This window comes from Apis cerana, linkage group LG4 (genome assembly GCF_029169275.1).
Source record: "Apis cerana isolate GH-2021 linkage group LG4, AcerK_1.0, whole genome shotgun sequence".
NCBI classification, from domain to species: domain Eukaryota; kingdom Metazoa; phylum Arthropoda; class Insecta; order Hymenoptera; family Apidae; genus Apis; species Apis cerana.
This window is the reverse complement of record NC_083855.1, coordinates 7,590,302-7,611,378: the sequence shown is the minus strand read 5'-3', so window position 1 is coordinate 7,611,378 and position 21,077 is coordinate 7,590,302. Positions and strand designations below refer to the sequence as shown.

Here is a 21,077-nt window from a genome sequence, read left to right as displayed (position 1 = left end):
AGCAAACTTCCTAAAATATTCAGTTCCAAACTTTATTTCCTGATCCCTAATAATAAAATTTATTCAAAATGCTTCGAGTCATCGATTTTAGAATCGATCAAAGCCAAATAATAATTTCCCCCTTTTCATTACATCGCTTTTTACCGTGTTTCCTCTCCATCTCGTTCAAGATCAACTTGCCGTAGCGCAAAATCCAAGGATCACCCTCGTTAGCATGAAACATTCTACAAAACCGTACGTACAAGATCAATTTGCCGAACAACAAACGTGAACCACGGAAATGTGAACGTAAAATTATGCAAATCTCATCTCATCTCATTTCGCCGATCGAAAAATAATTCAAAAGTTCAAACGACTGAATATTTTTCCTTTTTCGAATCACTTTTCACGTTATATTTATTCGTAAAGTCATCAAGATCAACATTTTTTTTAACGTAGAATTATGCAAGAAACGGCGCAAATGGCACCGTGCTCGTCGTCGAAACGAAGAAGTTCACGATTCGAGAGAGGAGAGATATAGGCCGTGAATTTCAATAACGTGGGATAGCCACGCTGCGTTTTATAGCCGCGAAATAGCATTGTTATTCCCGCGAATGGTCGCCCCCGTTTCGCGTGTGTATTCGCCACCCGATTCAACTCCGATGCAGCTGCTTCTTCAACCTCGTTCGCGATTCAACGTCTCGTCCCGTTGCTCTTGGCCGTGACACGGGAATTAATTTTCGGGCCGCCATACAAAAACGCCAGCCGAATAAATCGCGGCCGTAATTATTATGTGTCCCTTCGGGCCACGACAAAACGCGTTGTAATGGCCTCTTCTGTGTTCACGTGGCGGGACGACGATGGAGAGAAATCCGGACGGGCGTAATATTTACGTTTGGAGAGAAGTCGTGAAAATTGAATTGGCTTGAAATCGGGTGAATTTTGAAACACGGAGGATTAATCGACAAATGGAGGATTTCTGGAAACGAGAGCAAATGAATGAATGTTGGTGTGGAAAAATATTTTGTGGGCCTCCAGAGATAAATTTAAATTGCGTGTATATTAATGTATTCACGTTTAAAGAGTATTATTTTTTGTATGGTTTTTTCTAAAATAATATTTTTATATCTTCGTAGAATTATTTAAGTAGCATGATTTCGTCTGGGAATATTTTCGAGAAATAAAGGAAAAGGGAAAAGGAAGGGAAGGGAAGGGAAAAATATCGAACTGTTTCTAGCGATTGAAAATTTGCAGTTTTCGCCAGGTGAATACGTGTCGAAAATGAAAAATGTCTAAACGAAACTAAAATGAATATTTAGCAAATATTATTACAAATATTTGCGTCAATCGTTCAATTCCTTGAAATATAAAAATATCACTATCCATCCTGAGATTAAAAATTAATTATTTATCACAATGTATATAATCGAATTCAATATTCTAAAAATTTATCACAACAGTTTATATATATATATATATATATACTTTCTGCAAATAATAACTTCATTAACGAACTCGACATTCCATTCTAAAACGTAATTTATTTATTCGATCGAACAATTACAACTCCTTTCATCACTTTCTTCATCTTATATACAATTTAGTTAGAATAGAATCACACGTTGTTACTAAATGTATATTATTTCCTTCCCTCTACTTCATTCCAAAATTTAACCAAGAAAGAATTTTGCAAATTTTACATTATTAAATATACACACGCACCAACAAGACCACAAAGAAAAAAAGAAATATTTCTCCTCATCCATCAATCGGTTTTTATATCCAAGGCGAGCAGGAGATTGGAAGGAAACGAGTCGGATGTTCCCGTCGTGAGGAAAAAGAGGAAAGAGGGGGAGAAGGAGGAGAAGGGAACAATTTCAACTAGATTTACAGACTTACGTCGAGCAGATTCATCAAGGAAGCTCGTCTCCGTGGATCAGGTTCCGTCATGGCGGCTAAAACGGACTGGAGTGCCGACGAGGGTGAAACGGAAACCGTTCCTGTCAGCGCCGCGACTCTCGGGGTCGTGTCCAATAATGCCCTTCCCAGCGAGTACATCCACATCTGAAAAGCGGCGGAATTCCACGTGAGCCTCACATCGTAATGCCGTTCAAGAGATAAGACAGGAGAAGCGAATATATAACGTATACTTCTTCGTTGTTTATAATCTCGCTGTTGTTGAGCGAGATGAACTGGATATTTCTAAAAATATTCACATATTTTAGATTTAAGAGGGAATGTTTCAAAATGGGACACGAGTTTTACGAATTATTAATTACAATTTTTGATTCTCACTTAACGTCTTTGATACTTTTTTTCTAATTGTTGTTGGATACATTTTAACTTTCATCGAGGAAATTATCGCAAATGATGAAAATTATTTATTCTAGAGTCGTTATTTTCTTTTGCTTCCGATTTCGATAAAACGTATCTAATATTTATATCCATCTTGTCACGCATGAAATTACATCGAAAGCAAATAAATAGACTGCTATTTATTTAATTTAAAATTATTCAATTTGAATATTTCTTAAAAAGTTATAAAACGCGAATATCTCGAAGACGCGCCAGGTTTTCAATCCCAGTGCGTGCGACAATGCGTGGTCGAATGCGAAAGGGGGTTGGAATTTCACGTGCAATTTATTCGCGCAATTAACGACTCGATCGTTAAATTCTTTTTCTTTCGTTGCCTAACGAAATACTGGTCTCTCCACGCCTTTGTATCTCTTTCGATTCGTCTCTTCCACCGCCACCCCCTACGCCCACCGGTTCCGGTACCTCTTCTCCCTTCCTGTCTGCCAGCGGACAGAGGTCCGTTGTTTCAGCTAGCCGGTATTTATCTCGGTGCAGATTAAAGGCGGAATAAACGGGGCGCGCAATAAATAAACTTCGAACTTGGTTTCCACGTCTCCCATCTGTATACAGGGTGTCTCAGGCTGGTGGTGACAGAAGAGAGATGTCTCTACGCGCAAAACACGTATCGGAAATTGTGTGTAAAATTGTTTTGTTGGCCGTGGAAACAAGGTTTTCCTGTGTTTTTCATATGGAAGCGACCATCTCTTACAATAGTCGAGTAACATTCCTCTTGTATTTCTATCCATGCTTGCGTGGAGAGAAAGATTATTTTAATAGGGGGAGGATAAATAATATTATTTTACTTTTGGAAATTGAAGAAAGAAATCCTGAGAATTGAGTTTGTGCATGATTAAAATATATTATTCTATTTTTAGAAAGTAAAAGTAGGATGGAGATTTGAAGATATATTAGAGGTACTTCGTTCACGATTAAAATGTTATTCCTTCAGTTTTTTTTTCATATTTATTATATTTGTGTAAAAAGGAATTTATGAGTGAAATAAAGGAAATATTATTTTATTCTTACAATATTTAATATAATTAAGCTTCTGTTTGAAAAGAATAGAAAGAGAATATAAAATAGCTCTTTAATATTTTTTAAATTAAGAATTGAGAAAATTTCGAAATTTGCTTGCATATTAAAAATTATCGTGAATTTAATAATTATTTATTGCAAATTTTTAATAATAAATAAAAATATATTTCTGTTTTAAATTTTAATTATGCTTCAAACGTAGTAATGAATACACATTTTCAATGCACATTCTATATATTACAAAATTGAATTTTATGGAATTTAAATTTACAAAATATTAAATTCTGCTTGATTATAATTAGCTAAAAAATTCTAATTAAGAAAATATTAATTAAGAACAAGAACGTAATCAACGAAAATAAACTTACAAATATCCCATTTAATGCTCATCAAAGTTTCCATATTTTTCCAACGCGTAATCTTTCAACGGAACTTTAATTCCAATTTCATTTTATTTTTTATACAGTTTTGTTTTTTTAGCAATTTACGTCATAAATCCATGATCCAACGATTTAAGGATAAACGAAATATTTCCAATAAAACAAAAATTGATAATTATTTTACGAATGAGAGAAAAAATTATACAGCGTATTGGATAACTATATATTTAATTCTGCAACTCATCAATAAACTAAAACTTTACTCGAGGAAGGAACAAAGGAATTTCGATTAACTTTCAGATTAATTAAATTCCGATCAAAAATGTCGAAACTCGAGTTTGATGCCAATTGTACAATTTTTATTATTCAAGATATTTTCTTATCAAATAATACCGATTCAAAAAAATTTTATTTATTACTTTTTACTCTTTTTATTTATTAATTTTATTACTTATCATTTCAAGTATCATTTTGTCTATAGCACGAAATACGTTCGTACATGGAAACAATTAAATTCTCCAATTACCACGCAATTCGATCAATCTCGACTGTATTTCTCGTTAACATCAAACTATTTTACGCGTTCACGCGTACAGATCACAGCATGCGGGTAAAAAAAAAAAAAGAAAAAAAAAAGAACGCACCCCTAATTTCCCTGTAAACAATTTGTTCAAACAATCGCATCGAATTTCGGCTATTTGCATTCATTCGTTTTACAACGAAAGATCGTATCGGATAATTGTAAAACTTTATTATTAGCAGATTGGAATTTTTATGCAGTTAAAACAAGTTCTAAATTCAATTGTAATTCAATTCTAAATTCAGTTTTAATATCAATTAATATCAATGTAAAATATATATCAAAAAATTATTCTATTATTTTTATTGATAATTTTATTACGTTTACAAAATTGTAATATCATATAAAAATCTTATGTTTGTTATTAAATTACTATCGTTTATTTGAAAATATCGAAAAAGAAATTATTTTATAAGATACTACATATATTGTCTTAATATTATTTATTTTCATATAATATTCATATAATTATGATGAAAATAAAATATGAAAAATATATATTCGCATAAAAATCCAGAATCTAATTGTTAGATTGGAAATATTTATTACAAATTTTTACGAACATAAAAAATGAAATGGAAATATAGATCCGTTTTATTCTTTAATATAAACACTTAAATATTTGTCACGTATATTTATTCGAGATTTTCGTACATTTAAATTTTTCCACGAATGCATAAAATCTAATCACTCAATATTCTTTGATCGCGATTAATTATCGGATCGTGAGAATAATAACGAAGGAGTTGTTTTCAATTTCGATTGAAACTCGACTTGTTCGGGAAAAATGACCGCAAAATGGCGAGCTGAAAGAAATTGAACGCGCGATTTAACACAAGCAAGAAACCCTGGACTTGTTCCCACGTGAATGGAGCTTAATTACGAAATTTCAAGAACCTTGTTCGACGTGTATTCCGTTGAAAGGCATTACGGTTAATTGGTTAACTAATTTCGTTAATTATCCACCCATTATTTTACCGCATTTATACTTAATTTTAATCTCATCGTACGACCATAATTTAATAATTAAATCGATCTTTATTATTATATATATCTTTTTTAAAAAATTTACTCGATGAAAGATTTCTATTAATACCTACTTGTAATTATCCGATGAAAGAAATAAAAATTGTGCCCTTTCGTTGTTAATTTGCAATCTCTTCCCCCCGAGATTAAACGCGATAATAGATTTCACTGCATCTTCAGAAAAATCACTCTCGATTGCTCAGTTAATCAACATTTCGTGGGATTAAAGTAGCGTCTGATTAGTGGCTCGTACCTTTTCCGAGTCGGTGTCCGAGTATACACGACCAGGTCGATATTCCGGGGGCAGGTATGCCCGTGCACTTTCGGGTGGCGCAAGTTGCAGCAAAACTCTACCACGTGGTGTCAATTCCAATGTGTGAGGAGTGACCACCGGCCCGGCTCTTGAACCACCCACTACACCACCGTCTGTAACGAATTATCGTGGAAATTATAATATTATGCCGATTGTAAAATAGTTCGGTGAAAATTGAAAATATTCCAATATTGAAAAAGATATTTAACAGCAATTTATTTAACGTAACGTAACGCCTTTTCTATCTAAAATACATTTTAAACTTTGAAAATTTTTCTTGTGAAAAATTGTCCTCGTTAATGATTGTTAAGAGATGGAATGAATGCAATATCGATTAAAATAGCGATTGAATAATTTTAATCGTTCTTGAAAAATAAATAATTCGATATATGCGAGTACGATTATCGCAGAAATATGATTTATGGACGAATCGATTTTTGTCGAAAGAATTTAAATCGTGAAAGTGGTAGGGAGAGGGAGGAGGGAGGCAGGAAGGAGAAGTAAATGTGATTTTAAAAAAGAACTCTTCCACAGTTGGGTAGAATTCCAGCAATTTTATCCTTCATCGCCGTTAGCATAATCCTGTTCCTTTGATTTGCTGCCTCTATTTCCGTCATCTCGAATCCAATCTAACTCCGGCACCTCTAATTTCTGCCCGATTCAACCCCTTAGATTGCCAAGTTTCATTTACCACCGAGTTGGATACTATCTGATTTGTTGCTTTAAAGGAACGAATATTCATATGCAAACTTATATTCTTAATAATACGTAACGAAAGATGATTCGAGTTTCAATTCTGTGAAATATAATATTTTTTAAATTAAAAGTGATGTATTAAAAGATATTTAAAGATTTGTGACCACGATTAACTTTTGATGATAAATAATTTGATGATAAATAATTTATATTCTCGATAATAATTTTCAGACAATCCTCAGACCGACATGTTAAATTTAGAATCGTCTTTTTATGAACCAAAATATATTAAATCCGCCTAAATTTTCCCTCTCGACGAGCCATTAAATCTTAATGAACTTAATCATTCTTTAACGCGTTCTTTATTGCGTCGATAATCGTAAAATTTATTATATCACGTTTCCATTTAACGGAATATATATATATATCCTTATAAAATACATTCCCCGACTTGATATTAGAGCGGAGAAAGAAGGAAAGGAGAAAATAATTTTATAAAATTCAGTGTTCGAGGTAAATAAAATTCTGACTAAATATCTTATATTTATAGCATTTTATTATTATGGATTAAATTATTTCCAGTAAACGTGCGACATTTTGGAGGAATTAACCGTGCTCGAAAAAACTCTCATTTGAGAAAATAAAATTTCATAATATAGAGGCCGTTATGGAAAGGTTAAAAAGTCGGCACACCTTCCAAGATCTACTTTCGTTAATTACACGAGTCGAGCGTCCAATATACACCGATGTAATAAACCGTCATTCAAACATGAAAAAAAAAAAGTAAACTCAACGTCGTGACTTAGCCTCGTTATTTATACCAGTTAAACATTCATCTCGAAATATTGCGTATTTGAATAACAACGATATCGCTCAAAAAATTTTCAAAGGAAACGAATCCAAAATTGGAAAATTCATTTCTTATAAAAAGTGCAAGACACGATATACTTTTTTCTCTACTAATAATAAATTTCAGATAACATTTTCAGATAGAATTTTTTTGATAAAAATTCTTTTTGACACTTTTTTTCTCATAAAAAATTGAAATATAATATAAATATAAAATAAGCGAGTTAAGCGAAACATCCTTTATACGAAAGATGGTAGTCTGTTTGGCAGTGGAACAAACAGGCCTGGCCAGAGAAGTGTCATCTGTCCTTTACCGTTGCTGTAAATTCAGGATAATTCGCCATTCAGCCATTAATTTCGCGCGTGTCACAGACATCAACAGACTAACCATCGTTTGAATCGTCTTGACACGATCCAACCTTCCCTCTCCCCCCTGACCTACTAATTTAACCATTCGTTCCTCCAGCCTAGCCGGAAAATATACTTTCCGCCTCGGAGAAATTCCGAGGAAATTGAAGCAAGAATAACGACTTTCTGCCTTCCTTCTGTTCACAACTTGAAAAACTTAAACTTCATCGAACGATCAATAAAGATTCTCTAATGAAGTTTTTGCCATTTCGATCAGAGCTAACGATGCTTCTTCATTCGATCATTTTGAATAATTCAAATTCGAGTTTGAATAATCGCATCTGACAAATTAGATTATTATTAATATGGGTATTTTCTGGTAATGCAAAAAATAATTTACATTTTAATCGAATTCTGAGTATTTGTAAAGATTTTGTGAAATTTTTTCTCAATTTTATGAATAATAATAAAAATAATTTTATTCAAATATTTGAATATGTTAGAATTTTTTTCTCAATTTTTCACGCATCGAGAAATAAAAAGAGAAAAATTTAATTATATTGCTCTCGATTAATTGTATTGTGCTCACATTTCAAGGATATCTTTTCAAATAGACGGATATAATAAATTATCGTATAAATATGGATTATTAATATGATTCTTGGAAAGATTTGAAACGATGCAAATTATCTCGTTTCAATTAGAGCATCGATTAACATCCGTTTTTACATTGGTATGATGTTTTATGAAGTAATCCATCTCTATAAATGCGTAGACTATTTTCTTCAAATTACATGATATTTTATTTTATCAAATTATAAAAATTAATTATAGTCTACGCATTTATAAGTTCGATTTTACATTGTTCAAAATTATGGAAATAATATTTGAAGAAAATTTTTTAATTAGTAAAATTTCTTCGAGAAATTTGTAGCAAGAGCTTTGTTATACAAAATCTTTAGTTCCATTAAATTCGTTTCCACGTTGCTTTATATGCTTCGATAATTTACTCAAATCTCAAATAAAAGTTCAATTTTATTTACTATAAAACTCCAAAAAAAAATTTAATATATGAAAATATAAATTAAGATTCCTACATAACAATATATTAAGATCATCATACATGAATAATAAAATCAAAAAAAAATACTTATTCCAAATAATACAATAATATATTTTACATCTTTCAACTGTGATTAAATTAAAACAAATTATAGAGCGCATCATGTCATTAGATTAAGTATACCATCTTTGAAACACTTTTTAAGTCACCACAATTCCACTCTCCATTACCAAGATATACTGTAAAGAGAACGGTAATTTTTAATTCTTTACTCTGCCCTCTAGCTCGTTTCACCTCTCACTTGTACGCCTTCACTGACCTACCCCAAACTATTTACCTGTGCGGTGGTCACTGATAAATGTTGAACCAGTATTTTTTTTTATTATTACTAGTCGAAACGTACGTATTTTCAGGGGGAAAAATGGGTCACGGTTTCCCGGAATTTCGACCGCCATTCAATTCGCTCGAAATATTAAATGTTACAGTTTCGAGTTCTAATATCTTGGAACTGTTCGAGATCAAAAAATCCATATTTAATAACTTGTTATTCTAATCTCTGGATGGATTTTTCGAAAATAGTGAATTTATAGCTCAATTTTCGAAAAGTTTGCTAAATAATTTTTGTTTTATCAGAGAATCTTTATTGAGAAGATTTTTTTCTTTTTCCTTAGTATTTTCAAGTTTCGATGTTTAAAATTTTATTATCAGATTTATCAGACTATTGAATTTAGCTAATCCAATTTTAATTAATGAAAAAGACACAAGTACGTGTATATGTATATTGGATCTTCCGGATTATGTAAATCGGAACTAATTGCATTACAATGTGACGTAAGTGATATGTCAGAATGCATCGTTGCACCAGATGTTGGAACGTTTCAATTTGTAGATCCTAGATACGTTCTTGGTTGGAAAATAATAGTTGTAAAATGTTTTTAACCATCATTATTTATCATCATTATTATATTTTGTTTTCTTTATTAATTTACAAGACAAATTTAAATAAATCTATAAGAATAATTTTTGCGAAACGATCGATGCAAGCACGAAACACTTTATGACACTGTATTTACATGAAAAGTTCGAATAAATTAAGCGAATTTCGACGATTGATAAACCTCATTTAAAATTCAATCGTCGAAATGAAAAAAAATAAAAGAATCTGATTTATAGATTTTTCATCGCACGAATAATCATTTTTTATTTTTCACTCGTAAAATATTTGAAAACATTTGACGAACAACTATCAAATATTATTTAAAGCGTAAAAACATCAGGGTGTATCCGTGCGTTTACTTCCTATAAAAATATTTACTCATTATAAAAATATTTTTCCATCAAGATGTCGCCAACAAGCATTTCTGTTTCATGAAAACACGAAACGAATTTTTCCATACGAGTAAAAATATAATTTATCATATCGCGGTGTAAATCAGCAATATACCCGTCTACCTACACCGAACCCAATCCGTGCAGATCAATTTCTAAAGTGGCGCAAATACGAAACTTTCACGCGACGTGCATAATTATTTCGCGTCTCGTTCTCGCGAATTCACGCCTCGAAATCAAATGTTTCTTTTTTCATCGAGAGGTGGAGAGAAAAAAAAAAAAAAAAGAAAACTTTTCCAGTTTCCACATGCGCTGGCTTCGCCGCGGTGTTGACAAAAGAGTACCGAAACGTACGACTTTTTCAAACGAAGAAAGGCGAACACCCGTCGACAGACTCGCCTTTGAGAGCCGAGAGGCGAGGTGTTCCGCGGCTCGTTAAATTCTGCTAGCGAGATTAAAACTACAACTTCTTCCCGTCACCAAGGCCCACGCATTGGAAAAGAATTAATTTAAAAGCTCGTCCCGTGAAAAAGAGCGTTTTAATATTGTTACAAAGAGAGAGAGAGAGAGAAAGACCTTTTTGGAATGGTTTAATATGGCTTGGTTGTTTTCATTATCCTTTTACCAAAATCCTATTATTTCATTTTGCAAATGCAAATATCTCGTCGTTAATGAAACTTTTAAAAAATAATAATAAATCATCTCATTACGCAAGTTGCAACTCAGAATCACGTTCAACAAAATAATTCCACTCCCTTGAAATTCTTCCAATTATTCGATTTAATACAATTTTTTTCAAGATTATAGAAGTGTAATAAAGATTCGATGAAAAATAGAACTACAAGCATCTTAAATATATATATATTCACTCACAATCAAGTCTAATATAATCTCATCCCTCGAAATTTCTCTCCTCATCGCAAGCATCAATCTCAATAATTCTTCTCAACTCGATTCTTCTCGGGATTCTTCTACGAGTTTTTAACGAAAACTCGATAAGAAATCGAGGAAGAAGAGACACTATTAAGATCGTTTTTTCCCAGATTTATCCCAATATCCCTATTTTTACGTGGCCGTAGAGCAGAGAAAGATGAGGACGTATCTCAACGTGCATTGTGTGTACACGCTTGGACATTGATGAATAGTCTCCTAGAACTCCCTCTCCCCTATCCATCCCATTAAATGCTACCTTTACTCCGCTAACCGTTCGAAATCAACCCCTCTGGGATTTTCACTCGCATCGAATCATCATCCTGAAGAATTTTTTTTAACTCGTCCTTGGCCCACGGCTAATTTGCCGACGTGCACTCGCAGCCGACAAGATATTTGAATAATAAAGTCGTGTTTACGAGGAGGAGGATCTCTCGAGAGGGGAATTTTCGCCGAAAGTCGATGAATGCAGCGCGTCTTGAAAGCAAGCGAAAGGGGTACGAGGATCGCGTGGAAAACTGGAAATTCAACTGGGAGATTTAAAATTTTCTTGGATGCCTACTTTAAGATCGAGTGCGTCGATGGTGAAAGAAAAGAGTAAAGTTTGGAGGAGATGAATTTTTGGAATATTTGGAATGTTCTAAATTTCTTTTTGTCTTTGAAATGTATAAGATAAATATTGAAATTTGATGAATATAGTGATACATAAATCAGAAAAAGGCATTATTCGCATGAATATCGGTGAGAAATAAAAGGTGTATATGCATTATAAATATGCGAATAAATTATTTCAATGTGTTTCGTGTGTGTTTGTCTCCAATATATGTTATTTTTTTGGATTAAAGTTCTTTCAGTTCGCATGGCATTATCATATCGAACGATAATTTCTTGAATATATAGTGCAATAATGGCATTATTAAAAAAAATATAATTATAAAAGAATCACTCTTTATGCGGATATAAATTAATTCTTTTTAGATTAAAATCTATTATATGGAAGAGGAAAGTTAAAGGATTAAATCGGATTAAAACTTCGTTTTTTCGTATGAATGAAATGGAATACATTTTATCATTTACACAAGTAAAATTATAATTCCAAATGATTATAACGATTATGCAAACTTTGTAATTAGCTTTCATATAATTAATATTCTATCATTAGCAAAAATTTTGTTTTAAAATTTATTAATTATAATAATTTATAGAGAATGGAAACACGTGTAATCAAATTTGTTACGTGTAATTAATTTCGCATAAATCGTGTTTAGAAACTTTGTAAAGAAAGTTGTAAATAATTTATTAATTTAAGTTTCATTAAAGTTCTTGGAGAAATGGAGAATAAAAAAATATTTTGTTTCTAATTTTCTCCTTGCAGAATCATTCAATTCATCATTCTATTCATTTTTTAATAAAGAAAATATACTTTTCATACGTTTTTTTAATAAATACGTAAAGCTGGTTATTAAAGAAATTTCGTTCTATAGAAATATAATGAATAACGTGGACATTAATTTTACCAAGAATAAAAATTTTTCGCTATTTTTGAGATAAATTATTTTATAAAAATCAAAAGATTTTCATGAATCTCATTTTCAATCGTTCAACGTTCTCATTACATTCTAGTATAATCTAATGAAACTTTTCAATAAATAAATCAAGAAATTCAATAATATTATGTCAATTATGTCAACGTTTCATGAAAAATTTATATCGTGATATATATTTATTTTATTTATTAAATTCTAAAAATATTTTTTTTAAATATTTCATATCATTTATCGAACAGAAATATCGAGAGGAAATTTGGAAGGGAAAATGGCGAAAATATTACAATTTGTTGGGAAATATTGTATAAATCTTGCATAAATGGTATCAAGAAATTCCTGATACTGACACGTTCCTTTCCATCCTCAATGAAGCGGAAGAAAAATTTGCCCAACGTGGCGCTTATTCTCAGGTTGTTCGGCGGCTAGCCAACTGGGATGTCGTTAGCATAATCGACCCGAATTTTCCAATCTCACTTTCAAAACTTTTCCTCGATAATATCGAAGAAGACACTTGATCCGTTCCATAATCCAATATATATTTGTTTATTATTAATTTTTAATTGTATATTCTATTTATTTTTTTACAAATTGCTAATTTTTTTATAAATTATTTTATAAATATGTTAAATATATTAATATAGAATATTATTAACAAAGGAAGAAACAACACTTCGTGAAATGAAAGAGATCAGCTTTTCATTCTTGAATTTCAATAAGTAAAAAGCATAGATTTGTGTTTTCAGGGTTGGAATTTCATTTCATAGAAGCGCGAGAATAACAGAAATTCCAGGAGCGACTTTAATTTGCATAACTCTAACCCTTTACCGAACAGAAAGGTTTACAAGTAGATATACTAATTTTAATATGTATTAATTATGTAGTCTCTAATAAACATGTGTATCATCATCGAAGCAGCTTTGTATCGTAAATTAATCCAATTATTATATAGGAGAAAACATCAGAAATGAGGTGCTGTTACTGAAAAATGATTCGCACGAAATTTGCAACGCGAAAAATTCGAGAATAGAAGAAATTGAAAAATTGAATGTGGAAAATTAAAATGTAAGGAAGACTGGAAAATTAACTGTGTAATTTTAAAACGCTTCTTTTCATCCGAATTAATTACATAGGATGAAAGTATTTCAATTTTTTTGTTCACAGAAGAATGGATGAAGAAATTATATTGCTAAAAAACTCTATTTTTTTAAAACCCGTTTCTTAATTTATTCTATGAGCAAATGAATATAATCTTAATTTAGGGACAAAAATATTAATCTGCTTTTGAGCTCATTAAAGTGCATTTTTTCTTTTGGACATTTCAGAACATTCCCAGAAAACTAAGTCGAGTGTCATTAGTGAGCAAAAAAAACTCGTCGTCGGATAATCAACGAATTTTTTCAATTTTTGAGCGTCCCTTCGTTGTGTAATGAGATACTTACATTCGAAACACGCACTTGCTCCAATTTCATGAATGTTCGTGCATCCTATTTTGCAAATATTCTGTAAATTACAAATATCCGTAATATATATTATCAAAAATCAAGATTTGAAAGACAATTCGAAATCGTTTAAAGATTATTTGAAATATAAAGCGAGGAGTAAAGATTATTAGAAAGTTGAAATGGAAGATCAAAGTTATTTGAAGATCGCGCCAAGATCATTTGAAAGTCAAAGTTGAGAGTCAAAATCATTTGAATCTCATTTGAAATTTTTTGGAGATTTTGGAGAATATTACACTTTATACTTTTATACTTTTTCCTAATCAATAGCATATCTATCAAATTTTATTAAAATATATATGAATATACATTTTATGTATATATTTAAATAAAAATTGACGGAAGAAAGAACGAAACGAACGGTCAGATCTAATTTTTCTAAATCCACAAACTCCACAATCAACAAACTTTCTCATTCTTTTTTACAATGCTCCCTCCAACACGAAAATCCCATCAACACCGTTCCTCGATCCGAAACCTGTGTTACCTAAACAAGAAAGAAAAAAAAGAAGAAGAAGAAGAAAAAACATACCAAACAACCCAATTAACGTAACTCGAACATCTACATCCATCCTTTTCCACATCTCTCTCCCATACCAAAAGTTCTACTTTCGAAATTAGTATCATTTCCGACTGCGAACGTCAGGGTTGATTGAACACGAGCGAGTCTTTTTTCCATCGTCGTCTGATCCAACCGAAAAGACGGCGGCGAACTCTCGTTCCTCTAACGAAAGAGAATACGCGAAGAAAATTAGAAATCCCTGTCGGGCAGAGCGACGACGCCTGGCCATTGACTGACTCTGGCTCCGCTCGTCGAGTAAATATTTAGCCACGACGTGGCCGGCAAACGACGAAATAAGGACGAGAAGCCATTAGGCCACTATATCTTTGCACTCCAAGAGAGAGAGAGAGAGAAAGAGAGACTCGCCCCGGCCTCTTCAATCCTCGAGCAAAGCCGGCGCCAAAGAGGTGAACGAGATGAGGCCACCTGGCTGCCGGCATACCGCTATAAAATATGCCCCGTTTTACACGCTTTCTCTCTCTCTTTCCCTCCCTTTCCTCCTTCCTTTTCTCACTTTTTCTCTCCTTTTTTTCTCTTCTCGCTTTTTCTCCACTGTCCGTTATCGCGCAGAGGGGTGGCGCGTATTATTATTATTATTATTATGGCCGAAATGGAGGCGGAAAAAGGTGGAAGGGTCGATTGTTCGGGACGAGGCGATTAAAATCGAGGATGAAATGTAAGAATTGTGCGGGTTTGAGTGGATACGGTGAATCTTGTGCGCAGATGGAATAGGCTTTGGACGATTTTAATGACGGTGGATGGGGAAAAAAGGGATGCGATGATGAATATAACCGGTATGATATGTGAAATACTTTTTTCTTTCTTTTTTTTTTTTTTTTTTTTCGATGAAGGAAATACTGGTCTAGATAGAATTAAAGGGATTTAAAATTGAAGTTTAATTTACGTAGACATAGAGATAATTTTAAATTTTAAGTTTTACCGATTAAAAATAAAAGAGAGTATACCTATTCTATATATCTTTATTTTAGAAAGAAGTAATTTGAAGTAACATTTTAGAATTATTTTGGAATTATAGAATTTTCTAATATAAACGTTATTCTTATTCATCATCAAGATGCGAATCTCGTTATCAAAACAATTCCAAACTTTAATCCCGGTTTAAATCGTTTCAAGGAGGAAAAATATTTTTCCTTACCCTTGCCAAGCTAATTCCCCTTGTATTGTTCCATCCTTACAGAGTTAAGTTTGCGTAAAAATAACACACGAAAGGGAGCTCATAGGATCGTTAACGGGAAAGACGTGTGCCACTCGGGGGTGTAGAATCTCAGACGGGCGCATCTCGAGATAATTAATGATCGAGATAGAATCTTTAGGCGCGTAGGGAACTTGCACAGCTCGATAGAGATGAAGGGAGATCAGCAAAGCTCGAATTGAGAACTCTCTGATCATGGACAAACCAATGGCCAAATGTTTCGAATTCTAGTTTCCATTATTGAACCGGTCCACTGAATAATTAGTCTTGTTTATACTTTGGAAACTGCACGTTGATTTATTATCAAACGATGATCTACACGTATCTCAACTTTTCCGATAAAGGAGATATGAATAAGATTCATACTCGGTTTGAAATTTAATGTAAAATTAATTGTGACTTTAATTTTTATGCAGATAAATATATGGAAGATAAAGTGTGTTTAAAATTTCGCACGATAACCAATTTCTTAAAAGTATACATTTCGTCTTCGAGTCTAATTTGGGAAACTAAATTGATGGAACACTTGGCTCGATTAATTAGTAACCTATGACCACATTTTACTATATATTTTAATATAGTTGATATAGTTAGTCCACGTCAGAAATATGAATTAATTTAATCCTCAAACTTGGACGTGCCTCTCTCGAGAAACTACTGTCGAAACATTTCTCATTGGAACATTGAAATTTCTCTATATAAATTTAATTAACAATCGAAATGTAAACGACATTAATCCACGAATATTGCACAATTATTTCTAAGACGAGAGCCGAATTCCACGATGAAAGTTACGCCATTTGTCGATGGAAGTTCTATCTACTCGAAGCGCAAATACTATTCGCGAAATATATGAGTTAACGTGATTCGTTGGATGAAACGGATGATCATTTGTTAAATTTAATTATCATAATTAATTAAAACCAATGTGTTCGGACAATGTGGATATTTAATTTCCCGATTTTAAATATAATCCATTTACCATTAATGTTATTATACATTATGAAAATAAAAAATTTTTATTAAAAATTTGAATCGACGACTCGGTCGCAGAAAGGAAAGATTCGCAAATGTTAAATGCACGCTTGAGATAAAAATGTACGAATTAATAAAGCAGAAATAAAAGATAAAAGAGGGTGAGAAGGAAAAGTTAAATCACTCTTGGCACGTGTCCCTTTTCGAAAGAAGATTTCACCTTTATTCCAATTTCTGGTCACATATTTCGAGACTCATTCGCATATAATAAAGTGGCATTGATATCGAGTACGGGGCTCGGATCATAATTATGTCTGGAAATGAATCTTTTCCTCGAATTATTGTATAATTCCACTCGTGTGCTGACCCCCTATTTCTCAGTGTCACATCGTAAAAGTGTCATGTTTATATTCCCATTTGCATCCGTAAAAAAAAAAAAGACATACGAATTGTCTAATGCGTTCGATCAAATTTTAAATTTACATCGGTGCACGTGTACGATTTTTTCCCATTTATAATTCCTTTTTTCTTTTCTTTTCTTTTCTTCTCTTTCAGATTCACCTACACATACGTGAAATATTGCATCGAGATAACGCAAAGTTGCGCGCCAAGTTTTTTATTCACTTAACACATCCGATATTTCACGGCAGCCGCGATGTACAAGAAAAATGTTTATTGGAAAACGTGAAAAATTGATATCCTGCAACTCTGTTAAAATACATCTCCGTGAAAAGCATGTTTCACGTCGTGCTGTGAATATTCGATACGCATTTGAAAAAAAAAAGAAAAGAAAGAGAGAAAAAAAAAAAGGAAAGAAAGGGGAAAAAATGATAAAAACTTTCATATGTATATATATATGTATCACTCTCGTTAAAAAGTCTGGAACAGTTATTTGAGAAAAAAATTTAAAAGTTACTGTTAAGTGCAATTTAAAATGCAGAATCTATGTATAAAATAAGCATCTATTAAAAATGGAAGATGTCCTATACGTAAATAAATTCTTTTTTTTTTTAACGAGAAAGAAAGTGCTTTAAAATAACATATATTACATTTTAAGAGACATAATATACAAGGAAAAGCAAACATAAATGTGGCAAGCTCTGAGTCAACTTCATTTGTTGGGATTACCATGTTGAAATTGCTCTTCACATAGTTGCGATCAATAGTTGCCTTACATAGACACATATGCTTTATTCGTACGATTCGATAATTACAATTTTAGATAATCATCAACAACAATTCATAAATCAATGTATACGATAAAGCAACAATTGTAGAGACCTTTTCGTATTGAAGAAGAACGTTTTTGAAAACTTTCCATCGTTCAGACACTTTCCAACAAATCTCCTCTTAATTCGAAATAAAAAAAAAAATTCCACTTTCTTACTCAAAAAAATGTTTCACAAAAATCTCTACAAAAATCCAATACACTACACTGACTGCCGCTAACCACTTATCTACGCTTCGAAAATATCAAAACCACGATTGCATCAATCTTATAAAGGGAGATGTAACAAGCTGCAACATCTGGTTGTCATACAAAGAGAGGATAAGGATAGATAAGTTCGATAAAGCGGACCTCATATGTCAGGATTACGCGCGGTTGCTTCCCCAGTGGGTGTGAGCAATGGCCACTAGACACGTATTTTGCGAGCTAAACAAACTTTGCGCATCAGATTGTGTAACAGCATGTCAGTGTACCCAGGCTTTCGGTTATTGCCGCGTTTTCTGCGATTGTTTGTCCTCTCTTTCTCTTTCTCTCTCTCTCAGCGACCAACGTTGAAATCCAAAGGTGGAATCGTTACCAAACAACACGTGTATGTATGTTTAATTCCAGCTTTGTAGCGGTTGATACACGCGAGTGCCCCCCTTCAAGTGATATATTCCAGCCGACGTACGAGTTATGTCGGAGGATACGCGGTGAATTCGTAATGAAGGCGTTACGTTTAATCTGGTAACGCGATCTTTGTGACATTTGTGAACGTTTGATAAAATAGGGGTCGAGAGAGGAGGTTAAGATTGGTCTCCATTGTGTCTGAAACTTTGTTTTACGTTTCACGTTTGAATGGTTTGAATAGAAATTCGTGATGTGTTGGATTTTAATTTTCTTGGTTGATTTATGAATATTTTATTAAGCTTATTGGATAATTTAATATTGCGGTGCGTATTGGTTATTGCCTTCTATGATAATCTATCTAAGATCAAATGAAGAATTGGTAAGTTAAACATGAAATTTTCATGTCACGTTAAGTCTCGTTAAGTACGCATATATGCTGGTATCCGAATATATAATGAATAACTGAATAAAGTGCACATAATAAAAAATTCCTTGTATAAAATATTGTCTACTTTAAATTTTGTCAAAGTTCAAAACTGTTAAAATTCTATAAAAATTCACAGTTACATTCCTATTTCATTATTCAATAGGTTTGCTAGTAATAATAAAGCAAATATCATTTAAATATTATAAAGGAAGAAATAAAAAAATATTTATACTTGCAATAATTTAACATTCTAACCAATATTCTTTACCATAACTTTATTTTACAAAAAATTCTCGTTCACGTTTATTTCATCCACTTCTTGAATACATAACGTTAAAACCAACAAACCAAAGCTATTCTTGTACATTATTCCTAAAGCTTGACTGTCCACAATCGTTTTATCGCGAATTCACGTAGGATAAAATTAAACCGATAGAAATGATATAAATAAAAAACGGACTAAAAATCGAATAATAAAAATTTTTAATCCCACGTTTCAAGATTCTCACTCTGTCTTCTCGATGATACATGATTATGTTAGAAGTTGCTCAAAGCAACAGTGTACTTTGTTGATTACACAGCGTCTGGTGGACCGAGGAAAGAAACGTTTTTTAAGACACGCGTGATTTTCACAAGAAAGGACGTTTATATGGGATGTCGAGTGCTATATAACGCCTCGTCGGTCGTATTGTGCCATGGACTTTATTAAAAGCGTACTTTGATAACACTCCAGCCTGTACATGCGTAGAATTTCTGAATGCATTCTAATTCGCGGAATACCTCGTGCAACTCTGGAAACGTGCTTTTGTAACAGGAGTAAACGGCGTGGGTGGTGCAACAATGAACGTGGTTTGCAATAAACGTGTTGCGTTAAACAATTTTCTATGAATTTTATTATTTTGATTATTTTAATTAAACGTTCAAAAGTTTGGTAAAAGGGAAAAGGGAATTTTAAGAACGTAAAATAGTAACTTCTTGCTCTAAATAATTATCAATTCTATGCTATTCTGTTTCTATTTATTTCTAATGGCAATATCAATCTCTTTTTATGAAAATCGCGTATGGTATGTCATAGATTCAATTTTGAACTATTTTTTATTGCAATTCATCGTTTAATAATATAAAATGTATTGTATCAAAGTTATAAACAGAAATACTAATATTTTTAAAATTGATATCGCACTTGAAACATTTCTGAAACCACAGCATTATTTCTAGAAGATTAAGCTTTGAGTAGAACTAACCTCTTTTTATTATCTGCTTTCTTTTAATGCCTTCAACATCGATTTTGCAATTGTCACGCTCCTATATCATAAATAAAATTGATATTCAAAACATTAATATAAAGAAAGATCATCTTCACAATTAATCTCAAGTCAACTTCGATATACCGTATCCTCAAACGATTCTCGATATCCAATTAAAATCAAGAATACATTCCAAAATATCTATTTCCAGTTCAAAAAATTCAATAAAAAAGAAAAATTACTTAACTCAATGGGAAAATGATTGAGAGACACTGATTTGCAACATACAATCATTCAAGAGGAAGAATCACAAGTTTCCATTCTGCATCCAAAGCGTCGTGTACCGAATACCGGATTGGAATCTGGAGTAAACATCAGAAACCGCTATAATTTCTCGATCGTGATCGTCACTAGCGATCTTCGGCCACGGATGCAAGGACAAATCCTTGGCATTCGAGGCTCGAGGGGCCTCCTGGGTCGCCTCCTCTCTCGTACAACGCTCGTGAGTCATGCTATGCGGCATCGTATTCGCATGCAGGATACCTCGTGGCAATTTCCAACGGAGGATGGAGATCGGGATTGCCGGCATTGTAAACACGCTTATTAACTCGTGCACGCGAGTCAAGAACCGCGCTTCCAAAGCGTATTGAGGTAACGCGCGTAATCTCGCGCCGTGCTTTGTAACCACGGTGTTCATCGAGGTCGTGGAAACGTCTTTGTTGCGCATAAACCCTTTAAGGATTATTTTCGTCGCCTTATTAAAGAGAGTTAATAATTCACTTACGTTCGAAAAGATACGAAAGTAATGTGGTATTACGGTTGAATGAATTGTTTCAAGATTCTTGAGATGAGAGACGATTCATTGTGTGTCGTAATGATGCAATCAA

The 21,077-nt window shown here is 32.6% G+C and overlaps 1 protein-coding gene and 1 long non-coding RNA gene across 3 annotated transcripts in view; one reads left to right on the top strand and one right to left on the bottom strand.

Annotated features, from left to right (window-relative positions):
- Window positions 1-21,077, bottom strand: part of LOC107995645 (uncharacterized) — a 96,164-nt gene that overhangs the window by 23,846 nt on the left and 51,241 nt on the right. For both annotated transcript variants that reach the window (XM_017053280.3, XM_017053281.3), the window contains 2 exons: window positions 5,609-5,781; window positions 1,879-2,043 (listed from right to left, as the gene is read on the bottom strand). In XM_017053280.3, coding sequence (XP_016908769.2) covers window positions 1,879-2,043; window positions 5,609-5,781 — 338 coding nt within the window. The remainder of the gene's footprint in view (window positions 1-1,878; window positions 2,044-5,608; window positions 5,782-21,077) is intronic.
- The window catches only part of LOC114577240 (uncharacterized), a 107,753-nt gene that overhangs the window by 58,070 nt on the left and 28,606 nt on the right, over window positions 1-21,077 (top strand). The window lies entirely within an intron of this gene.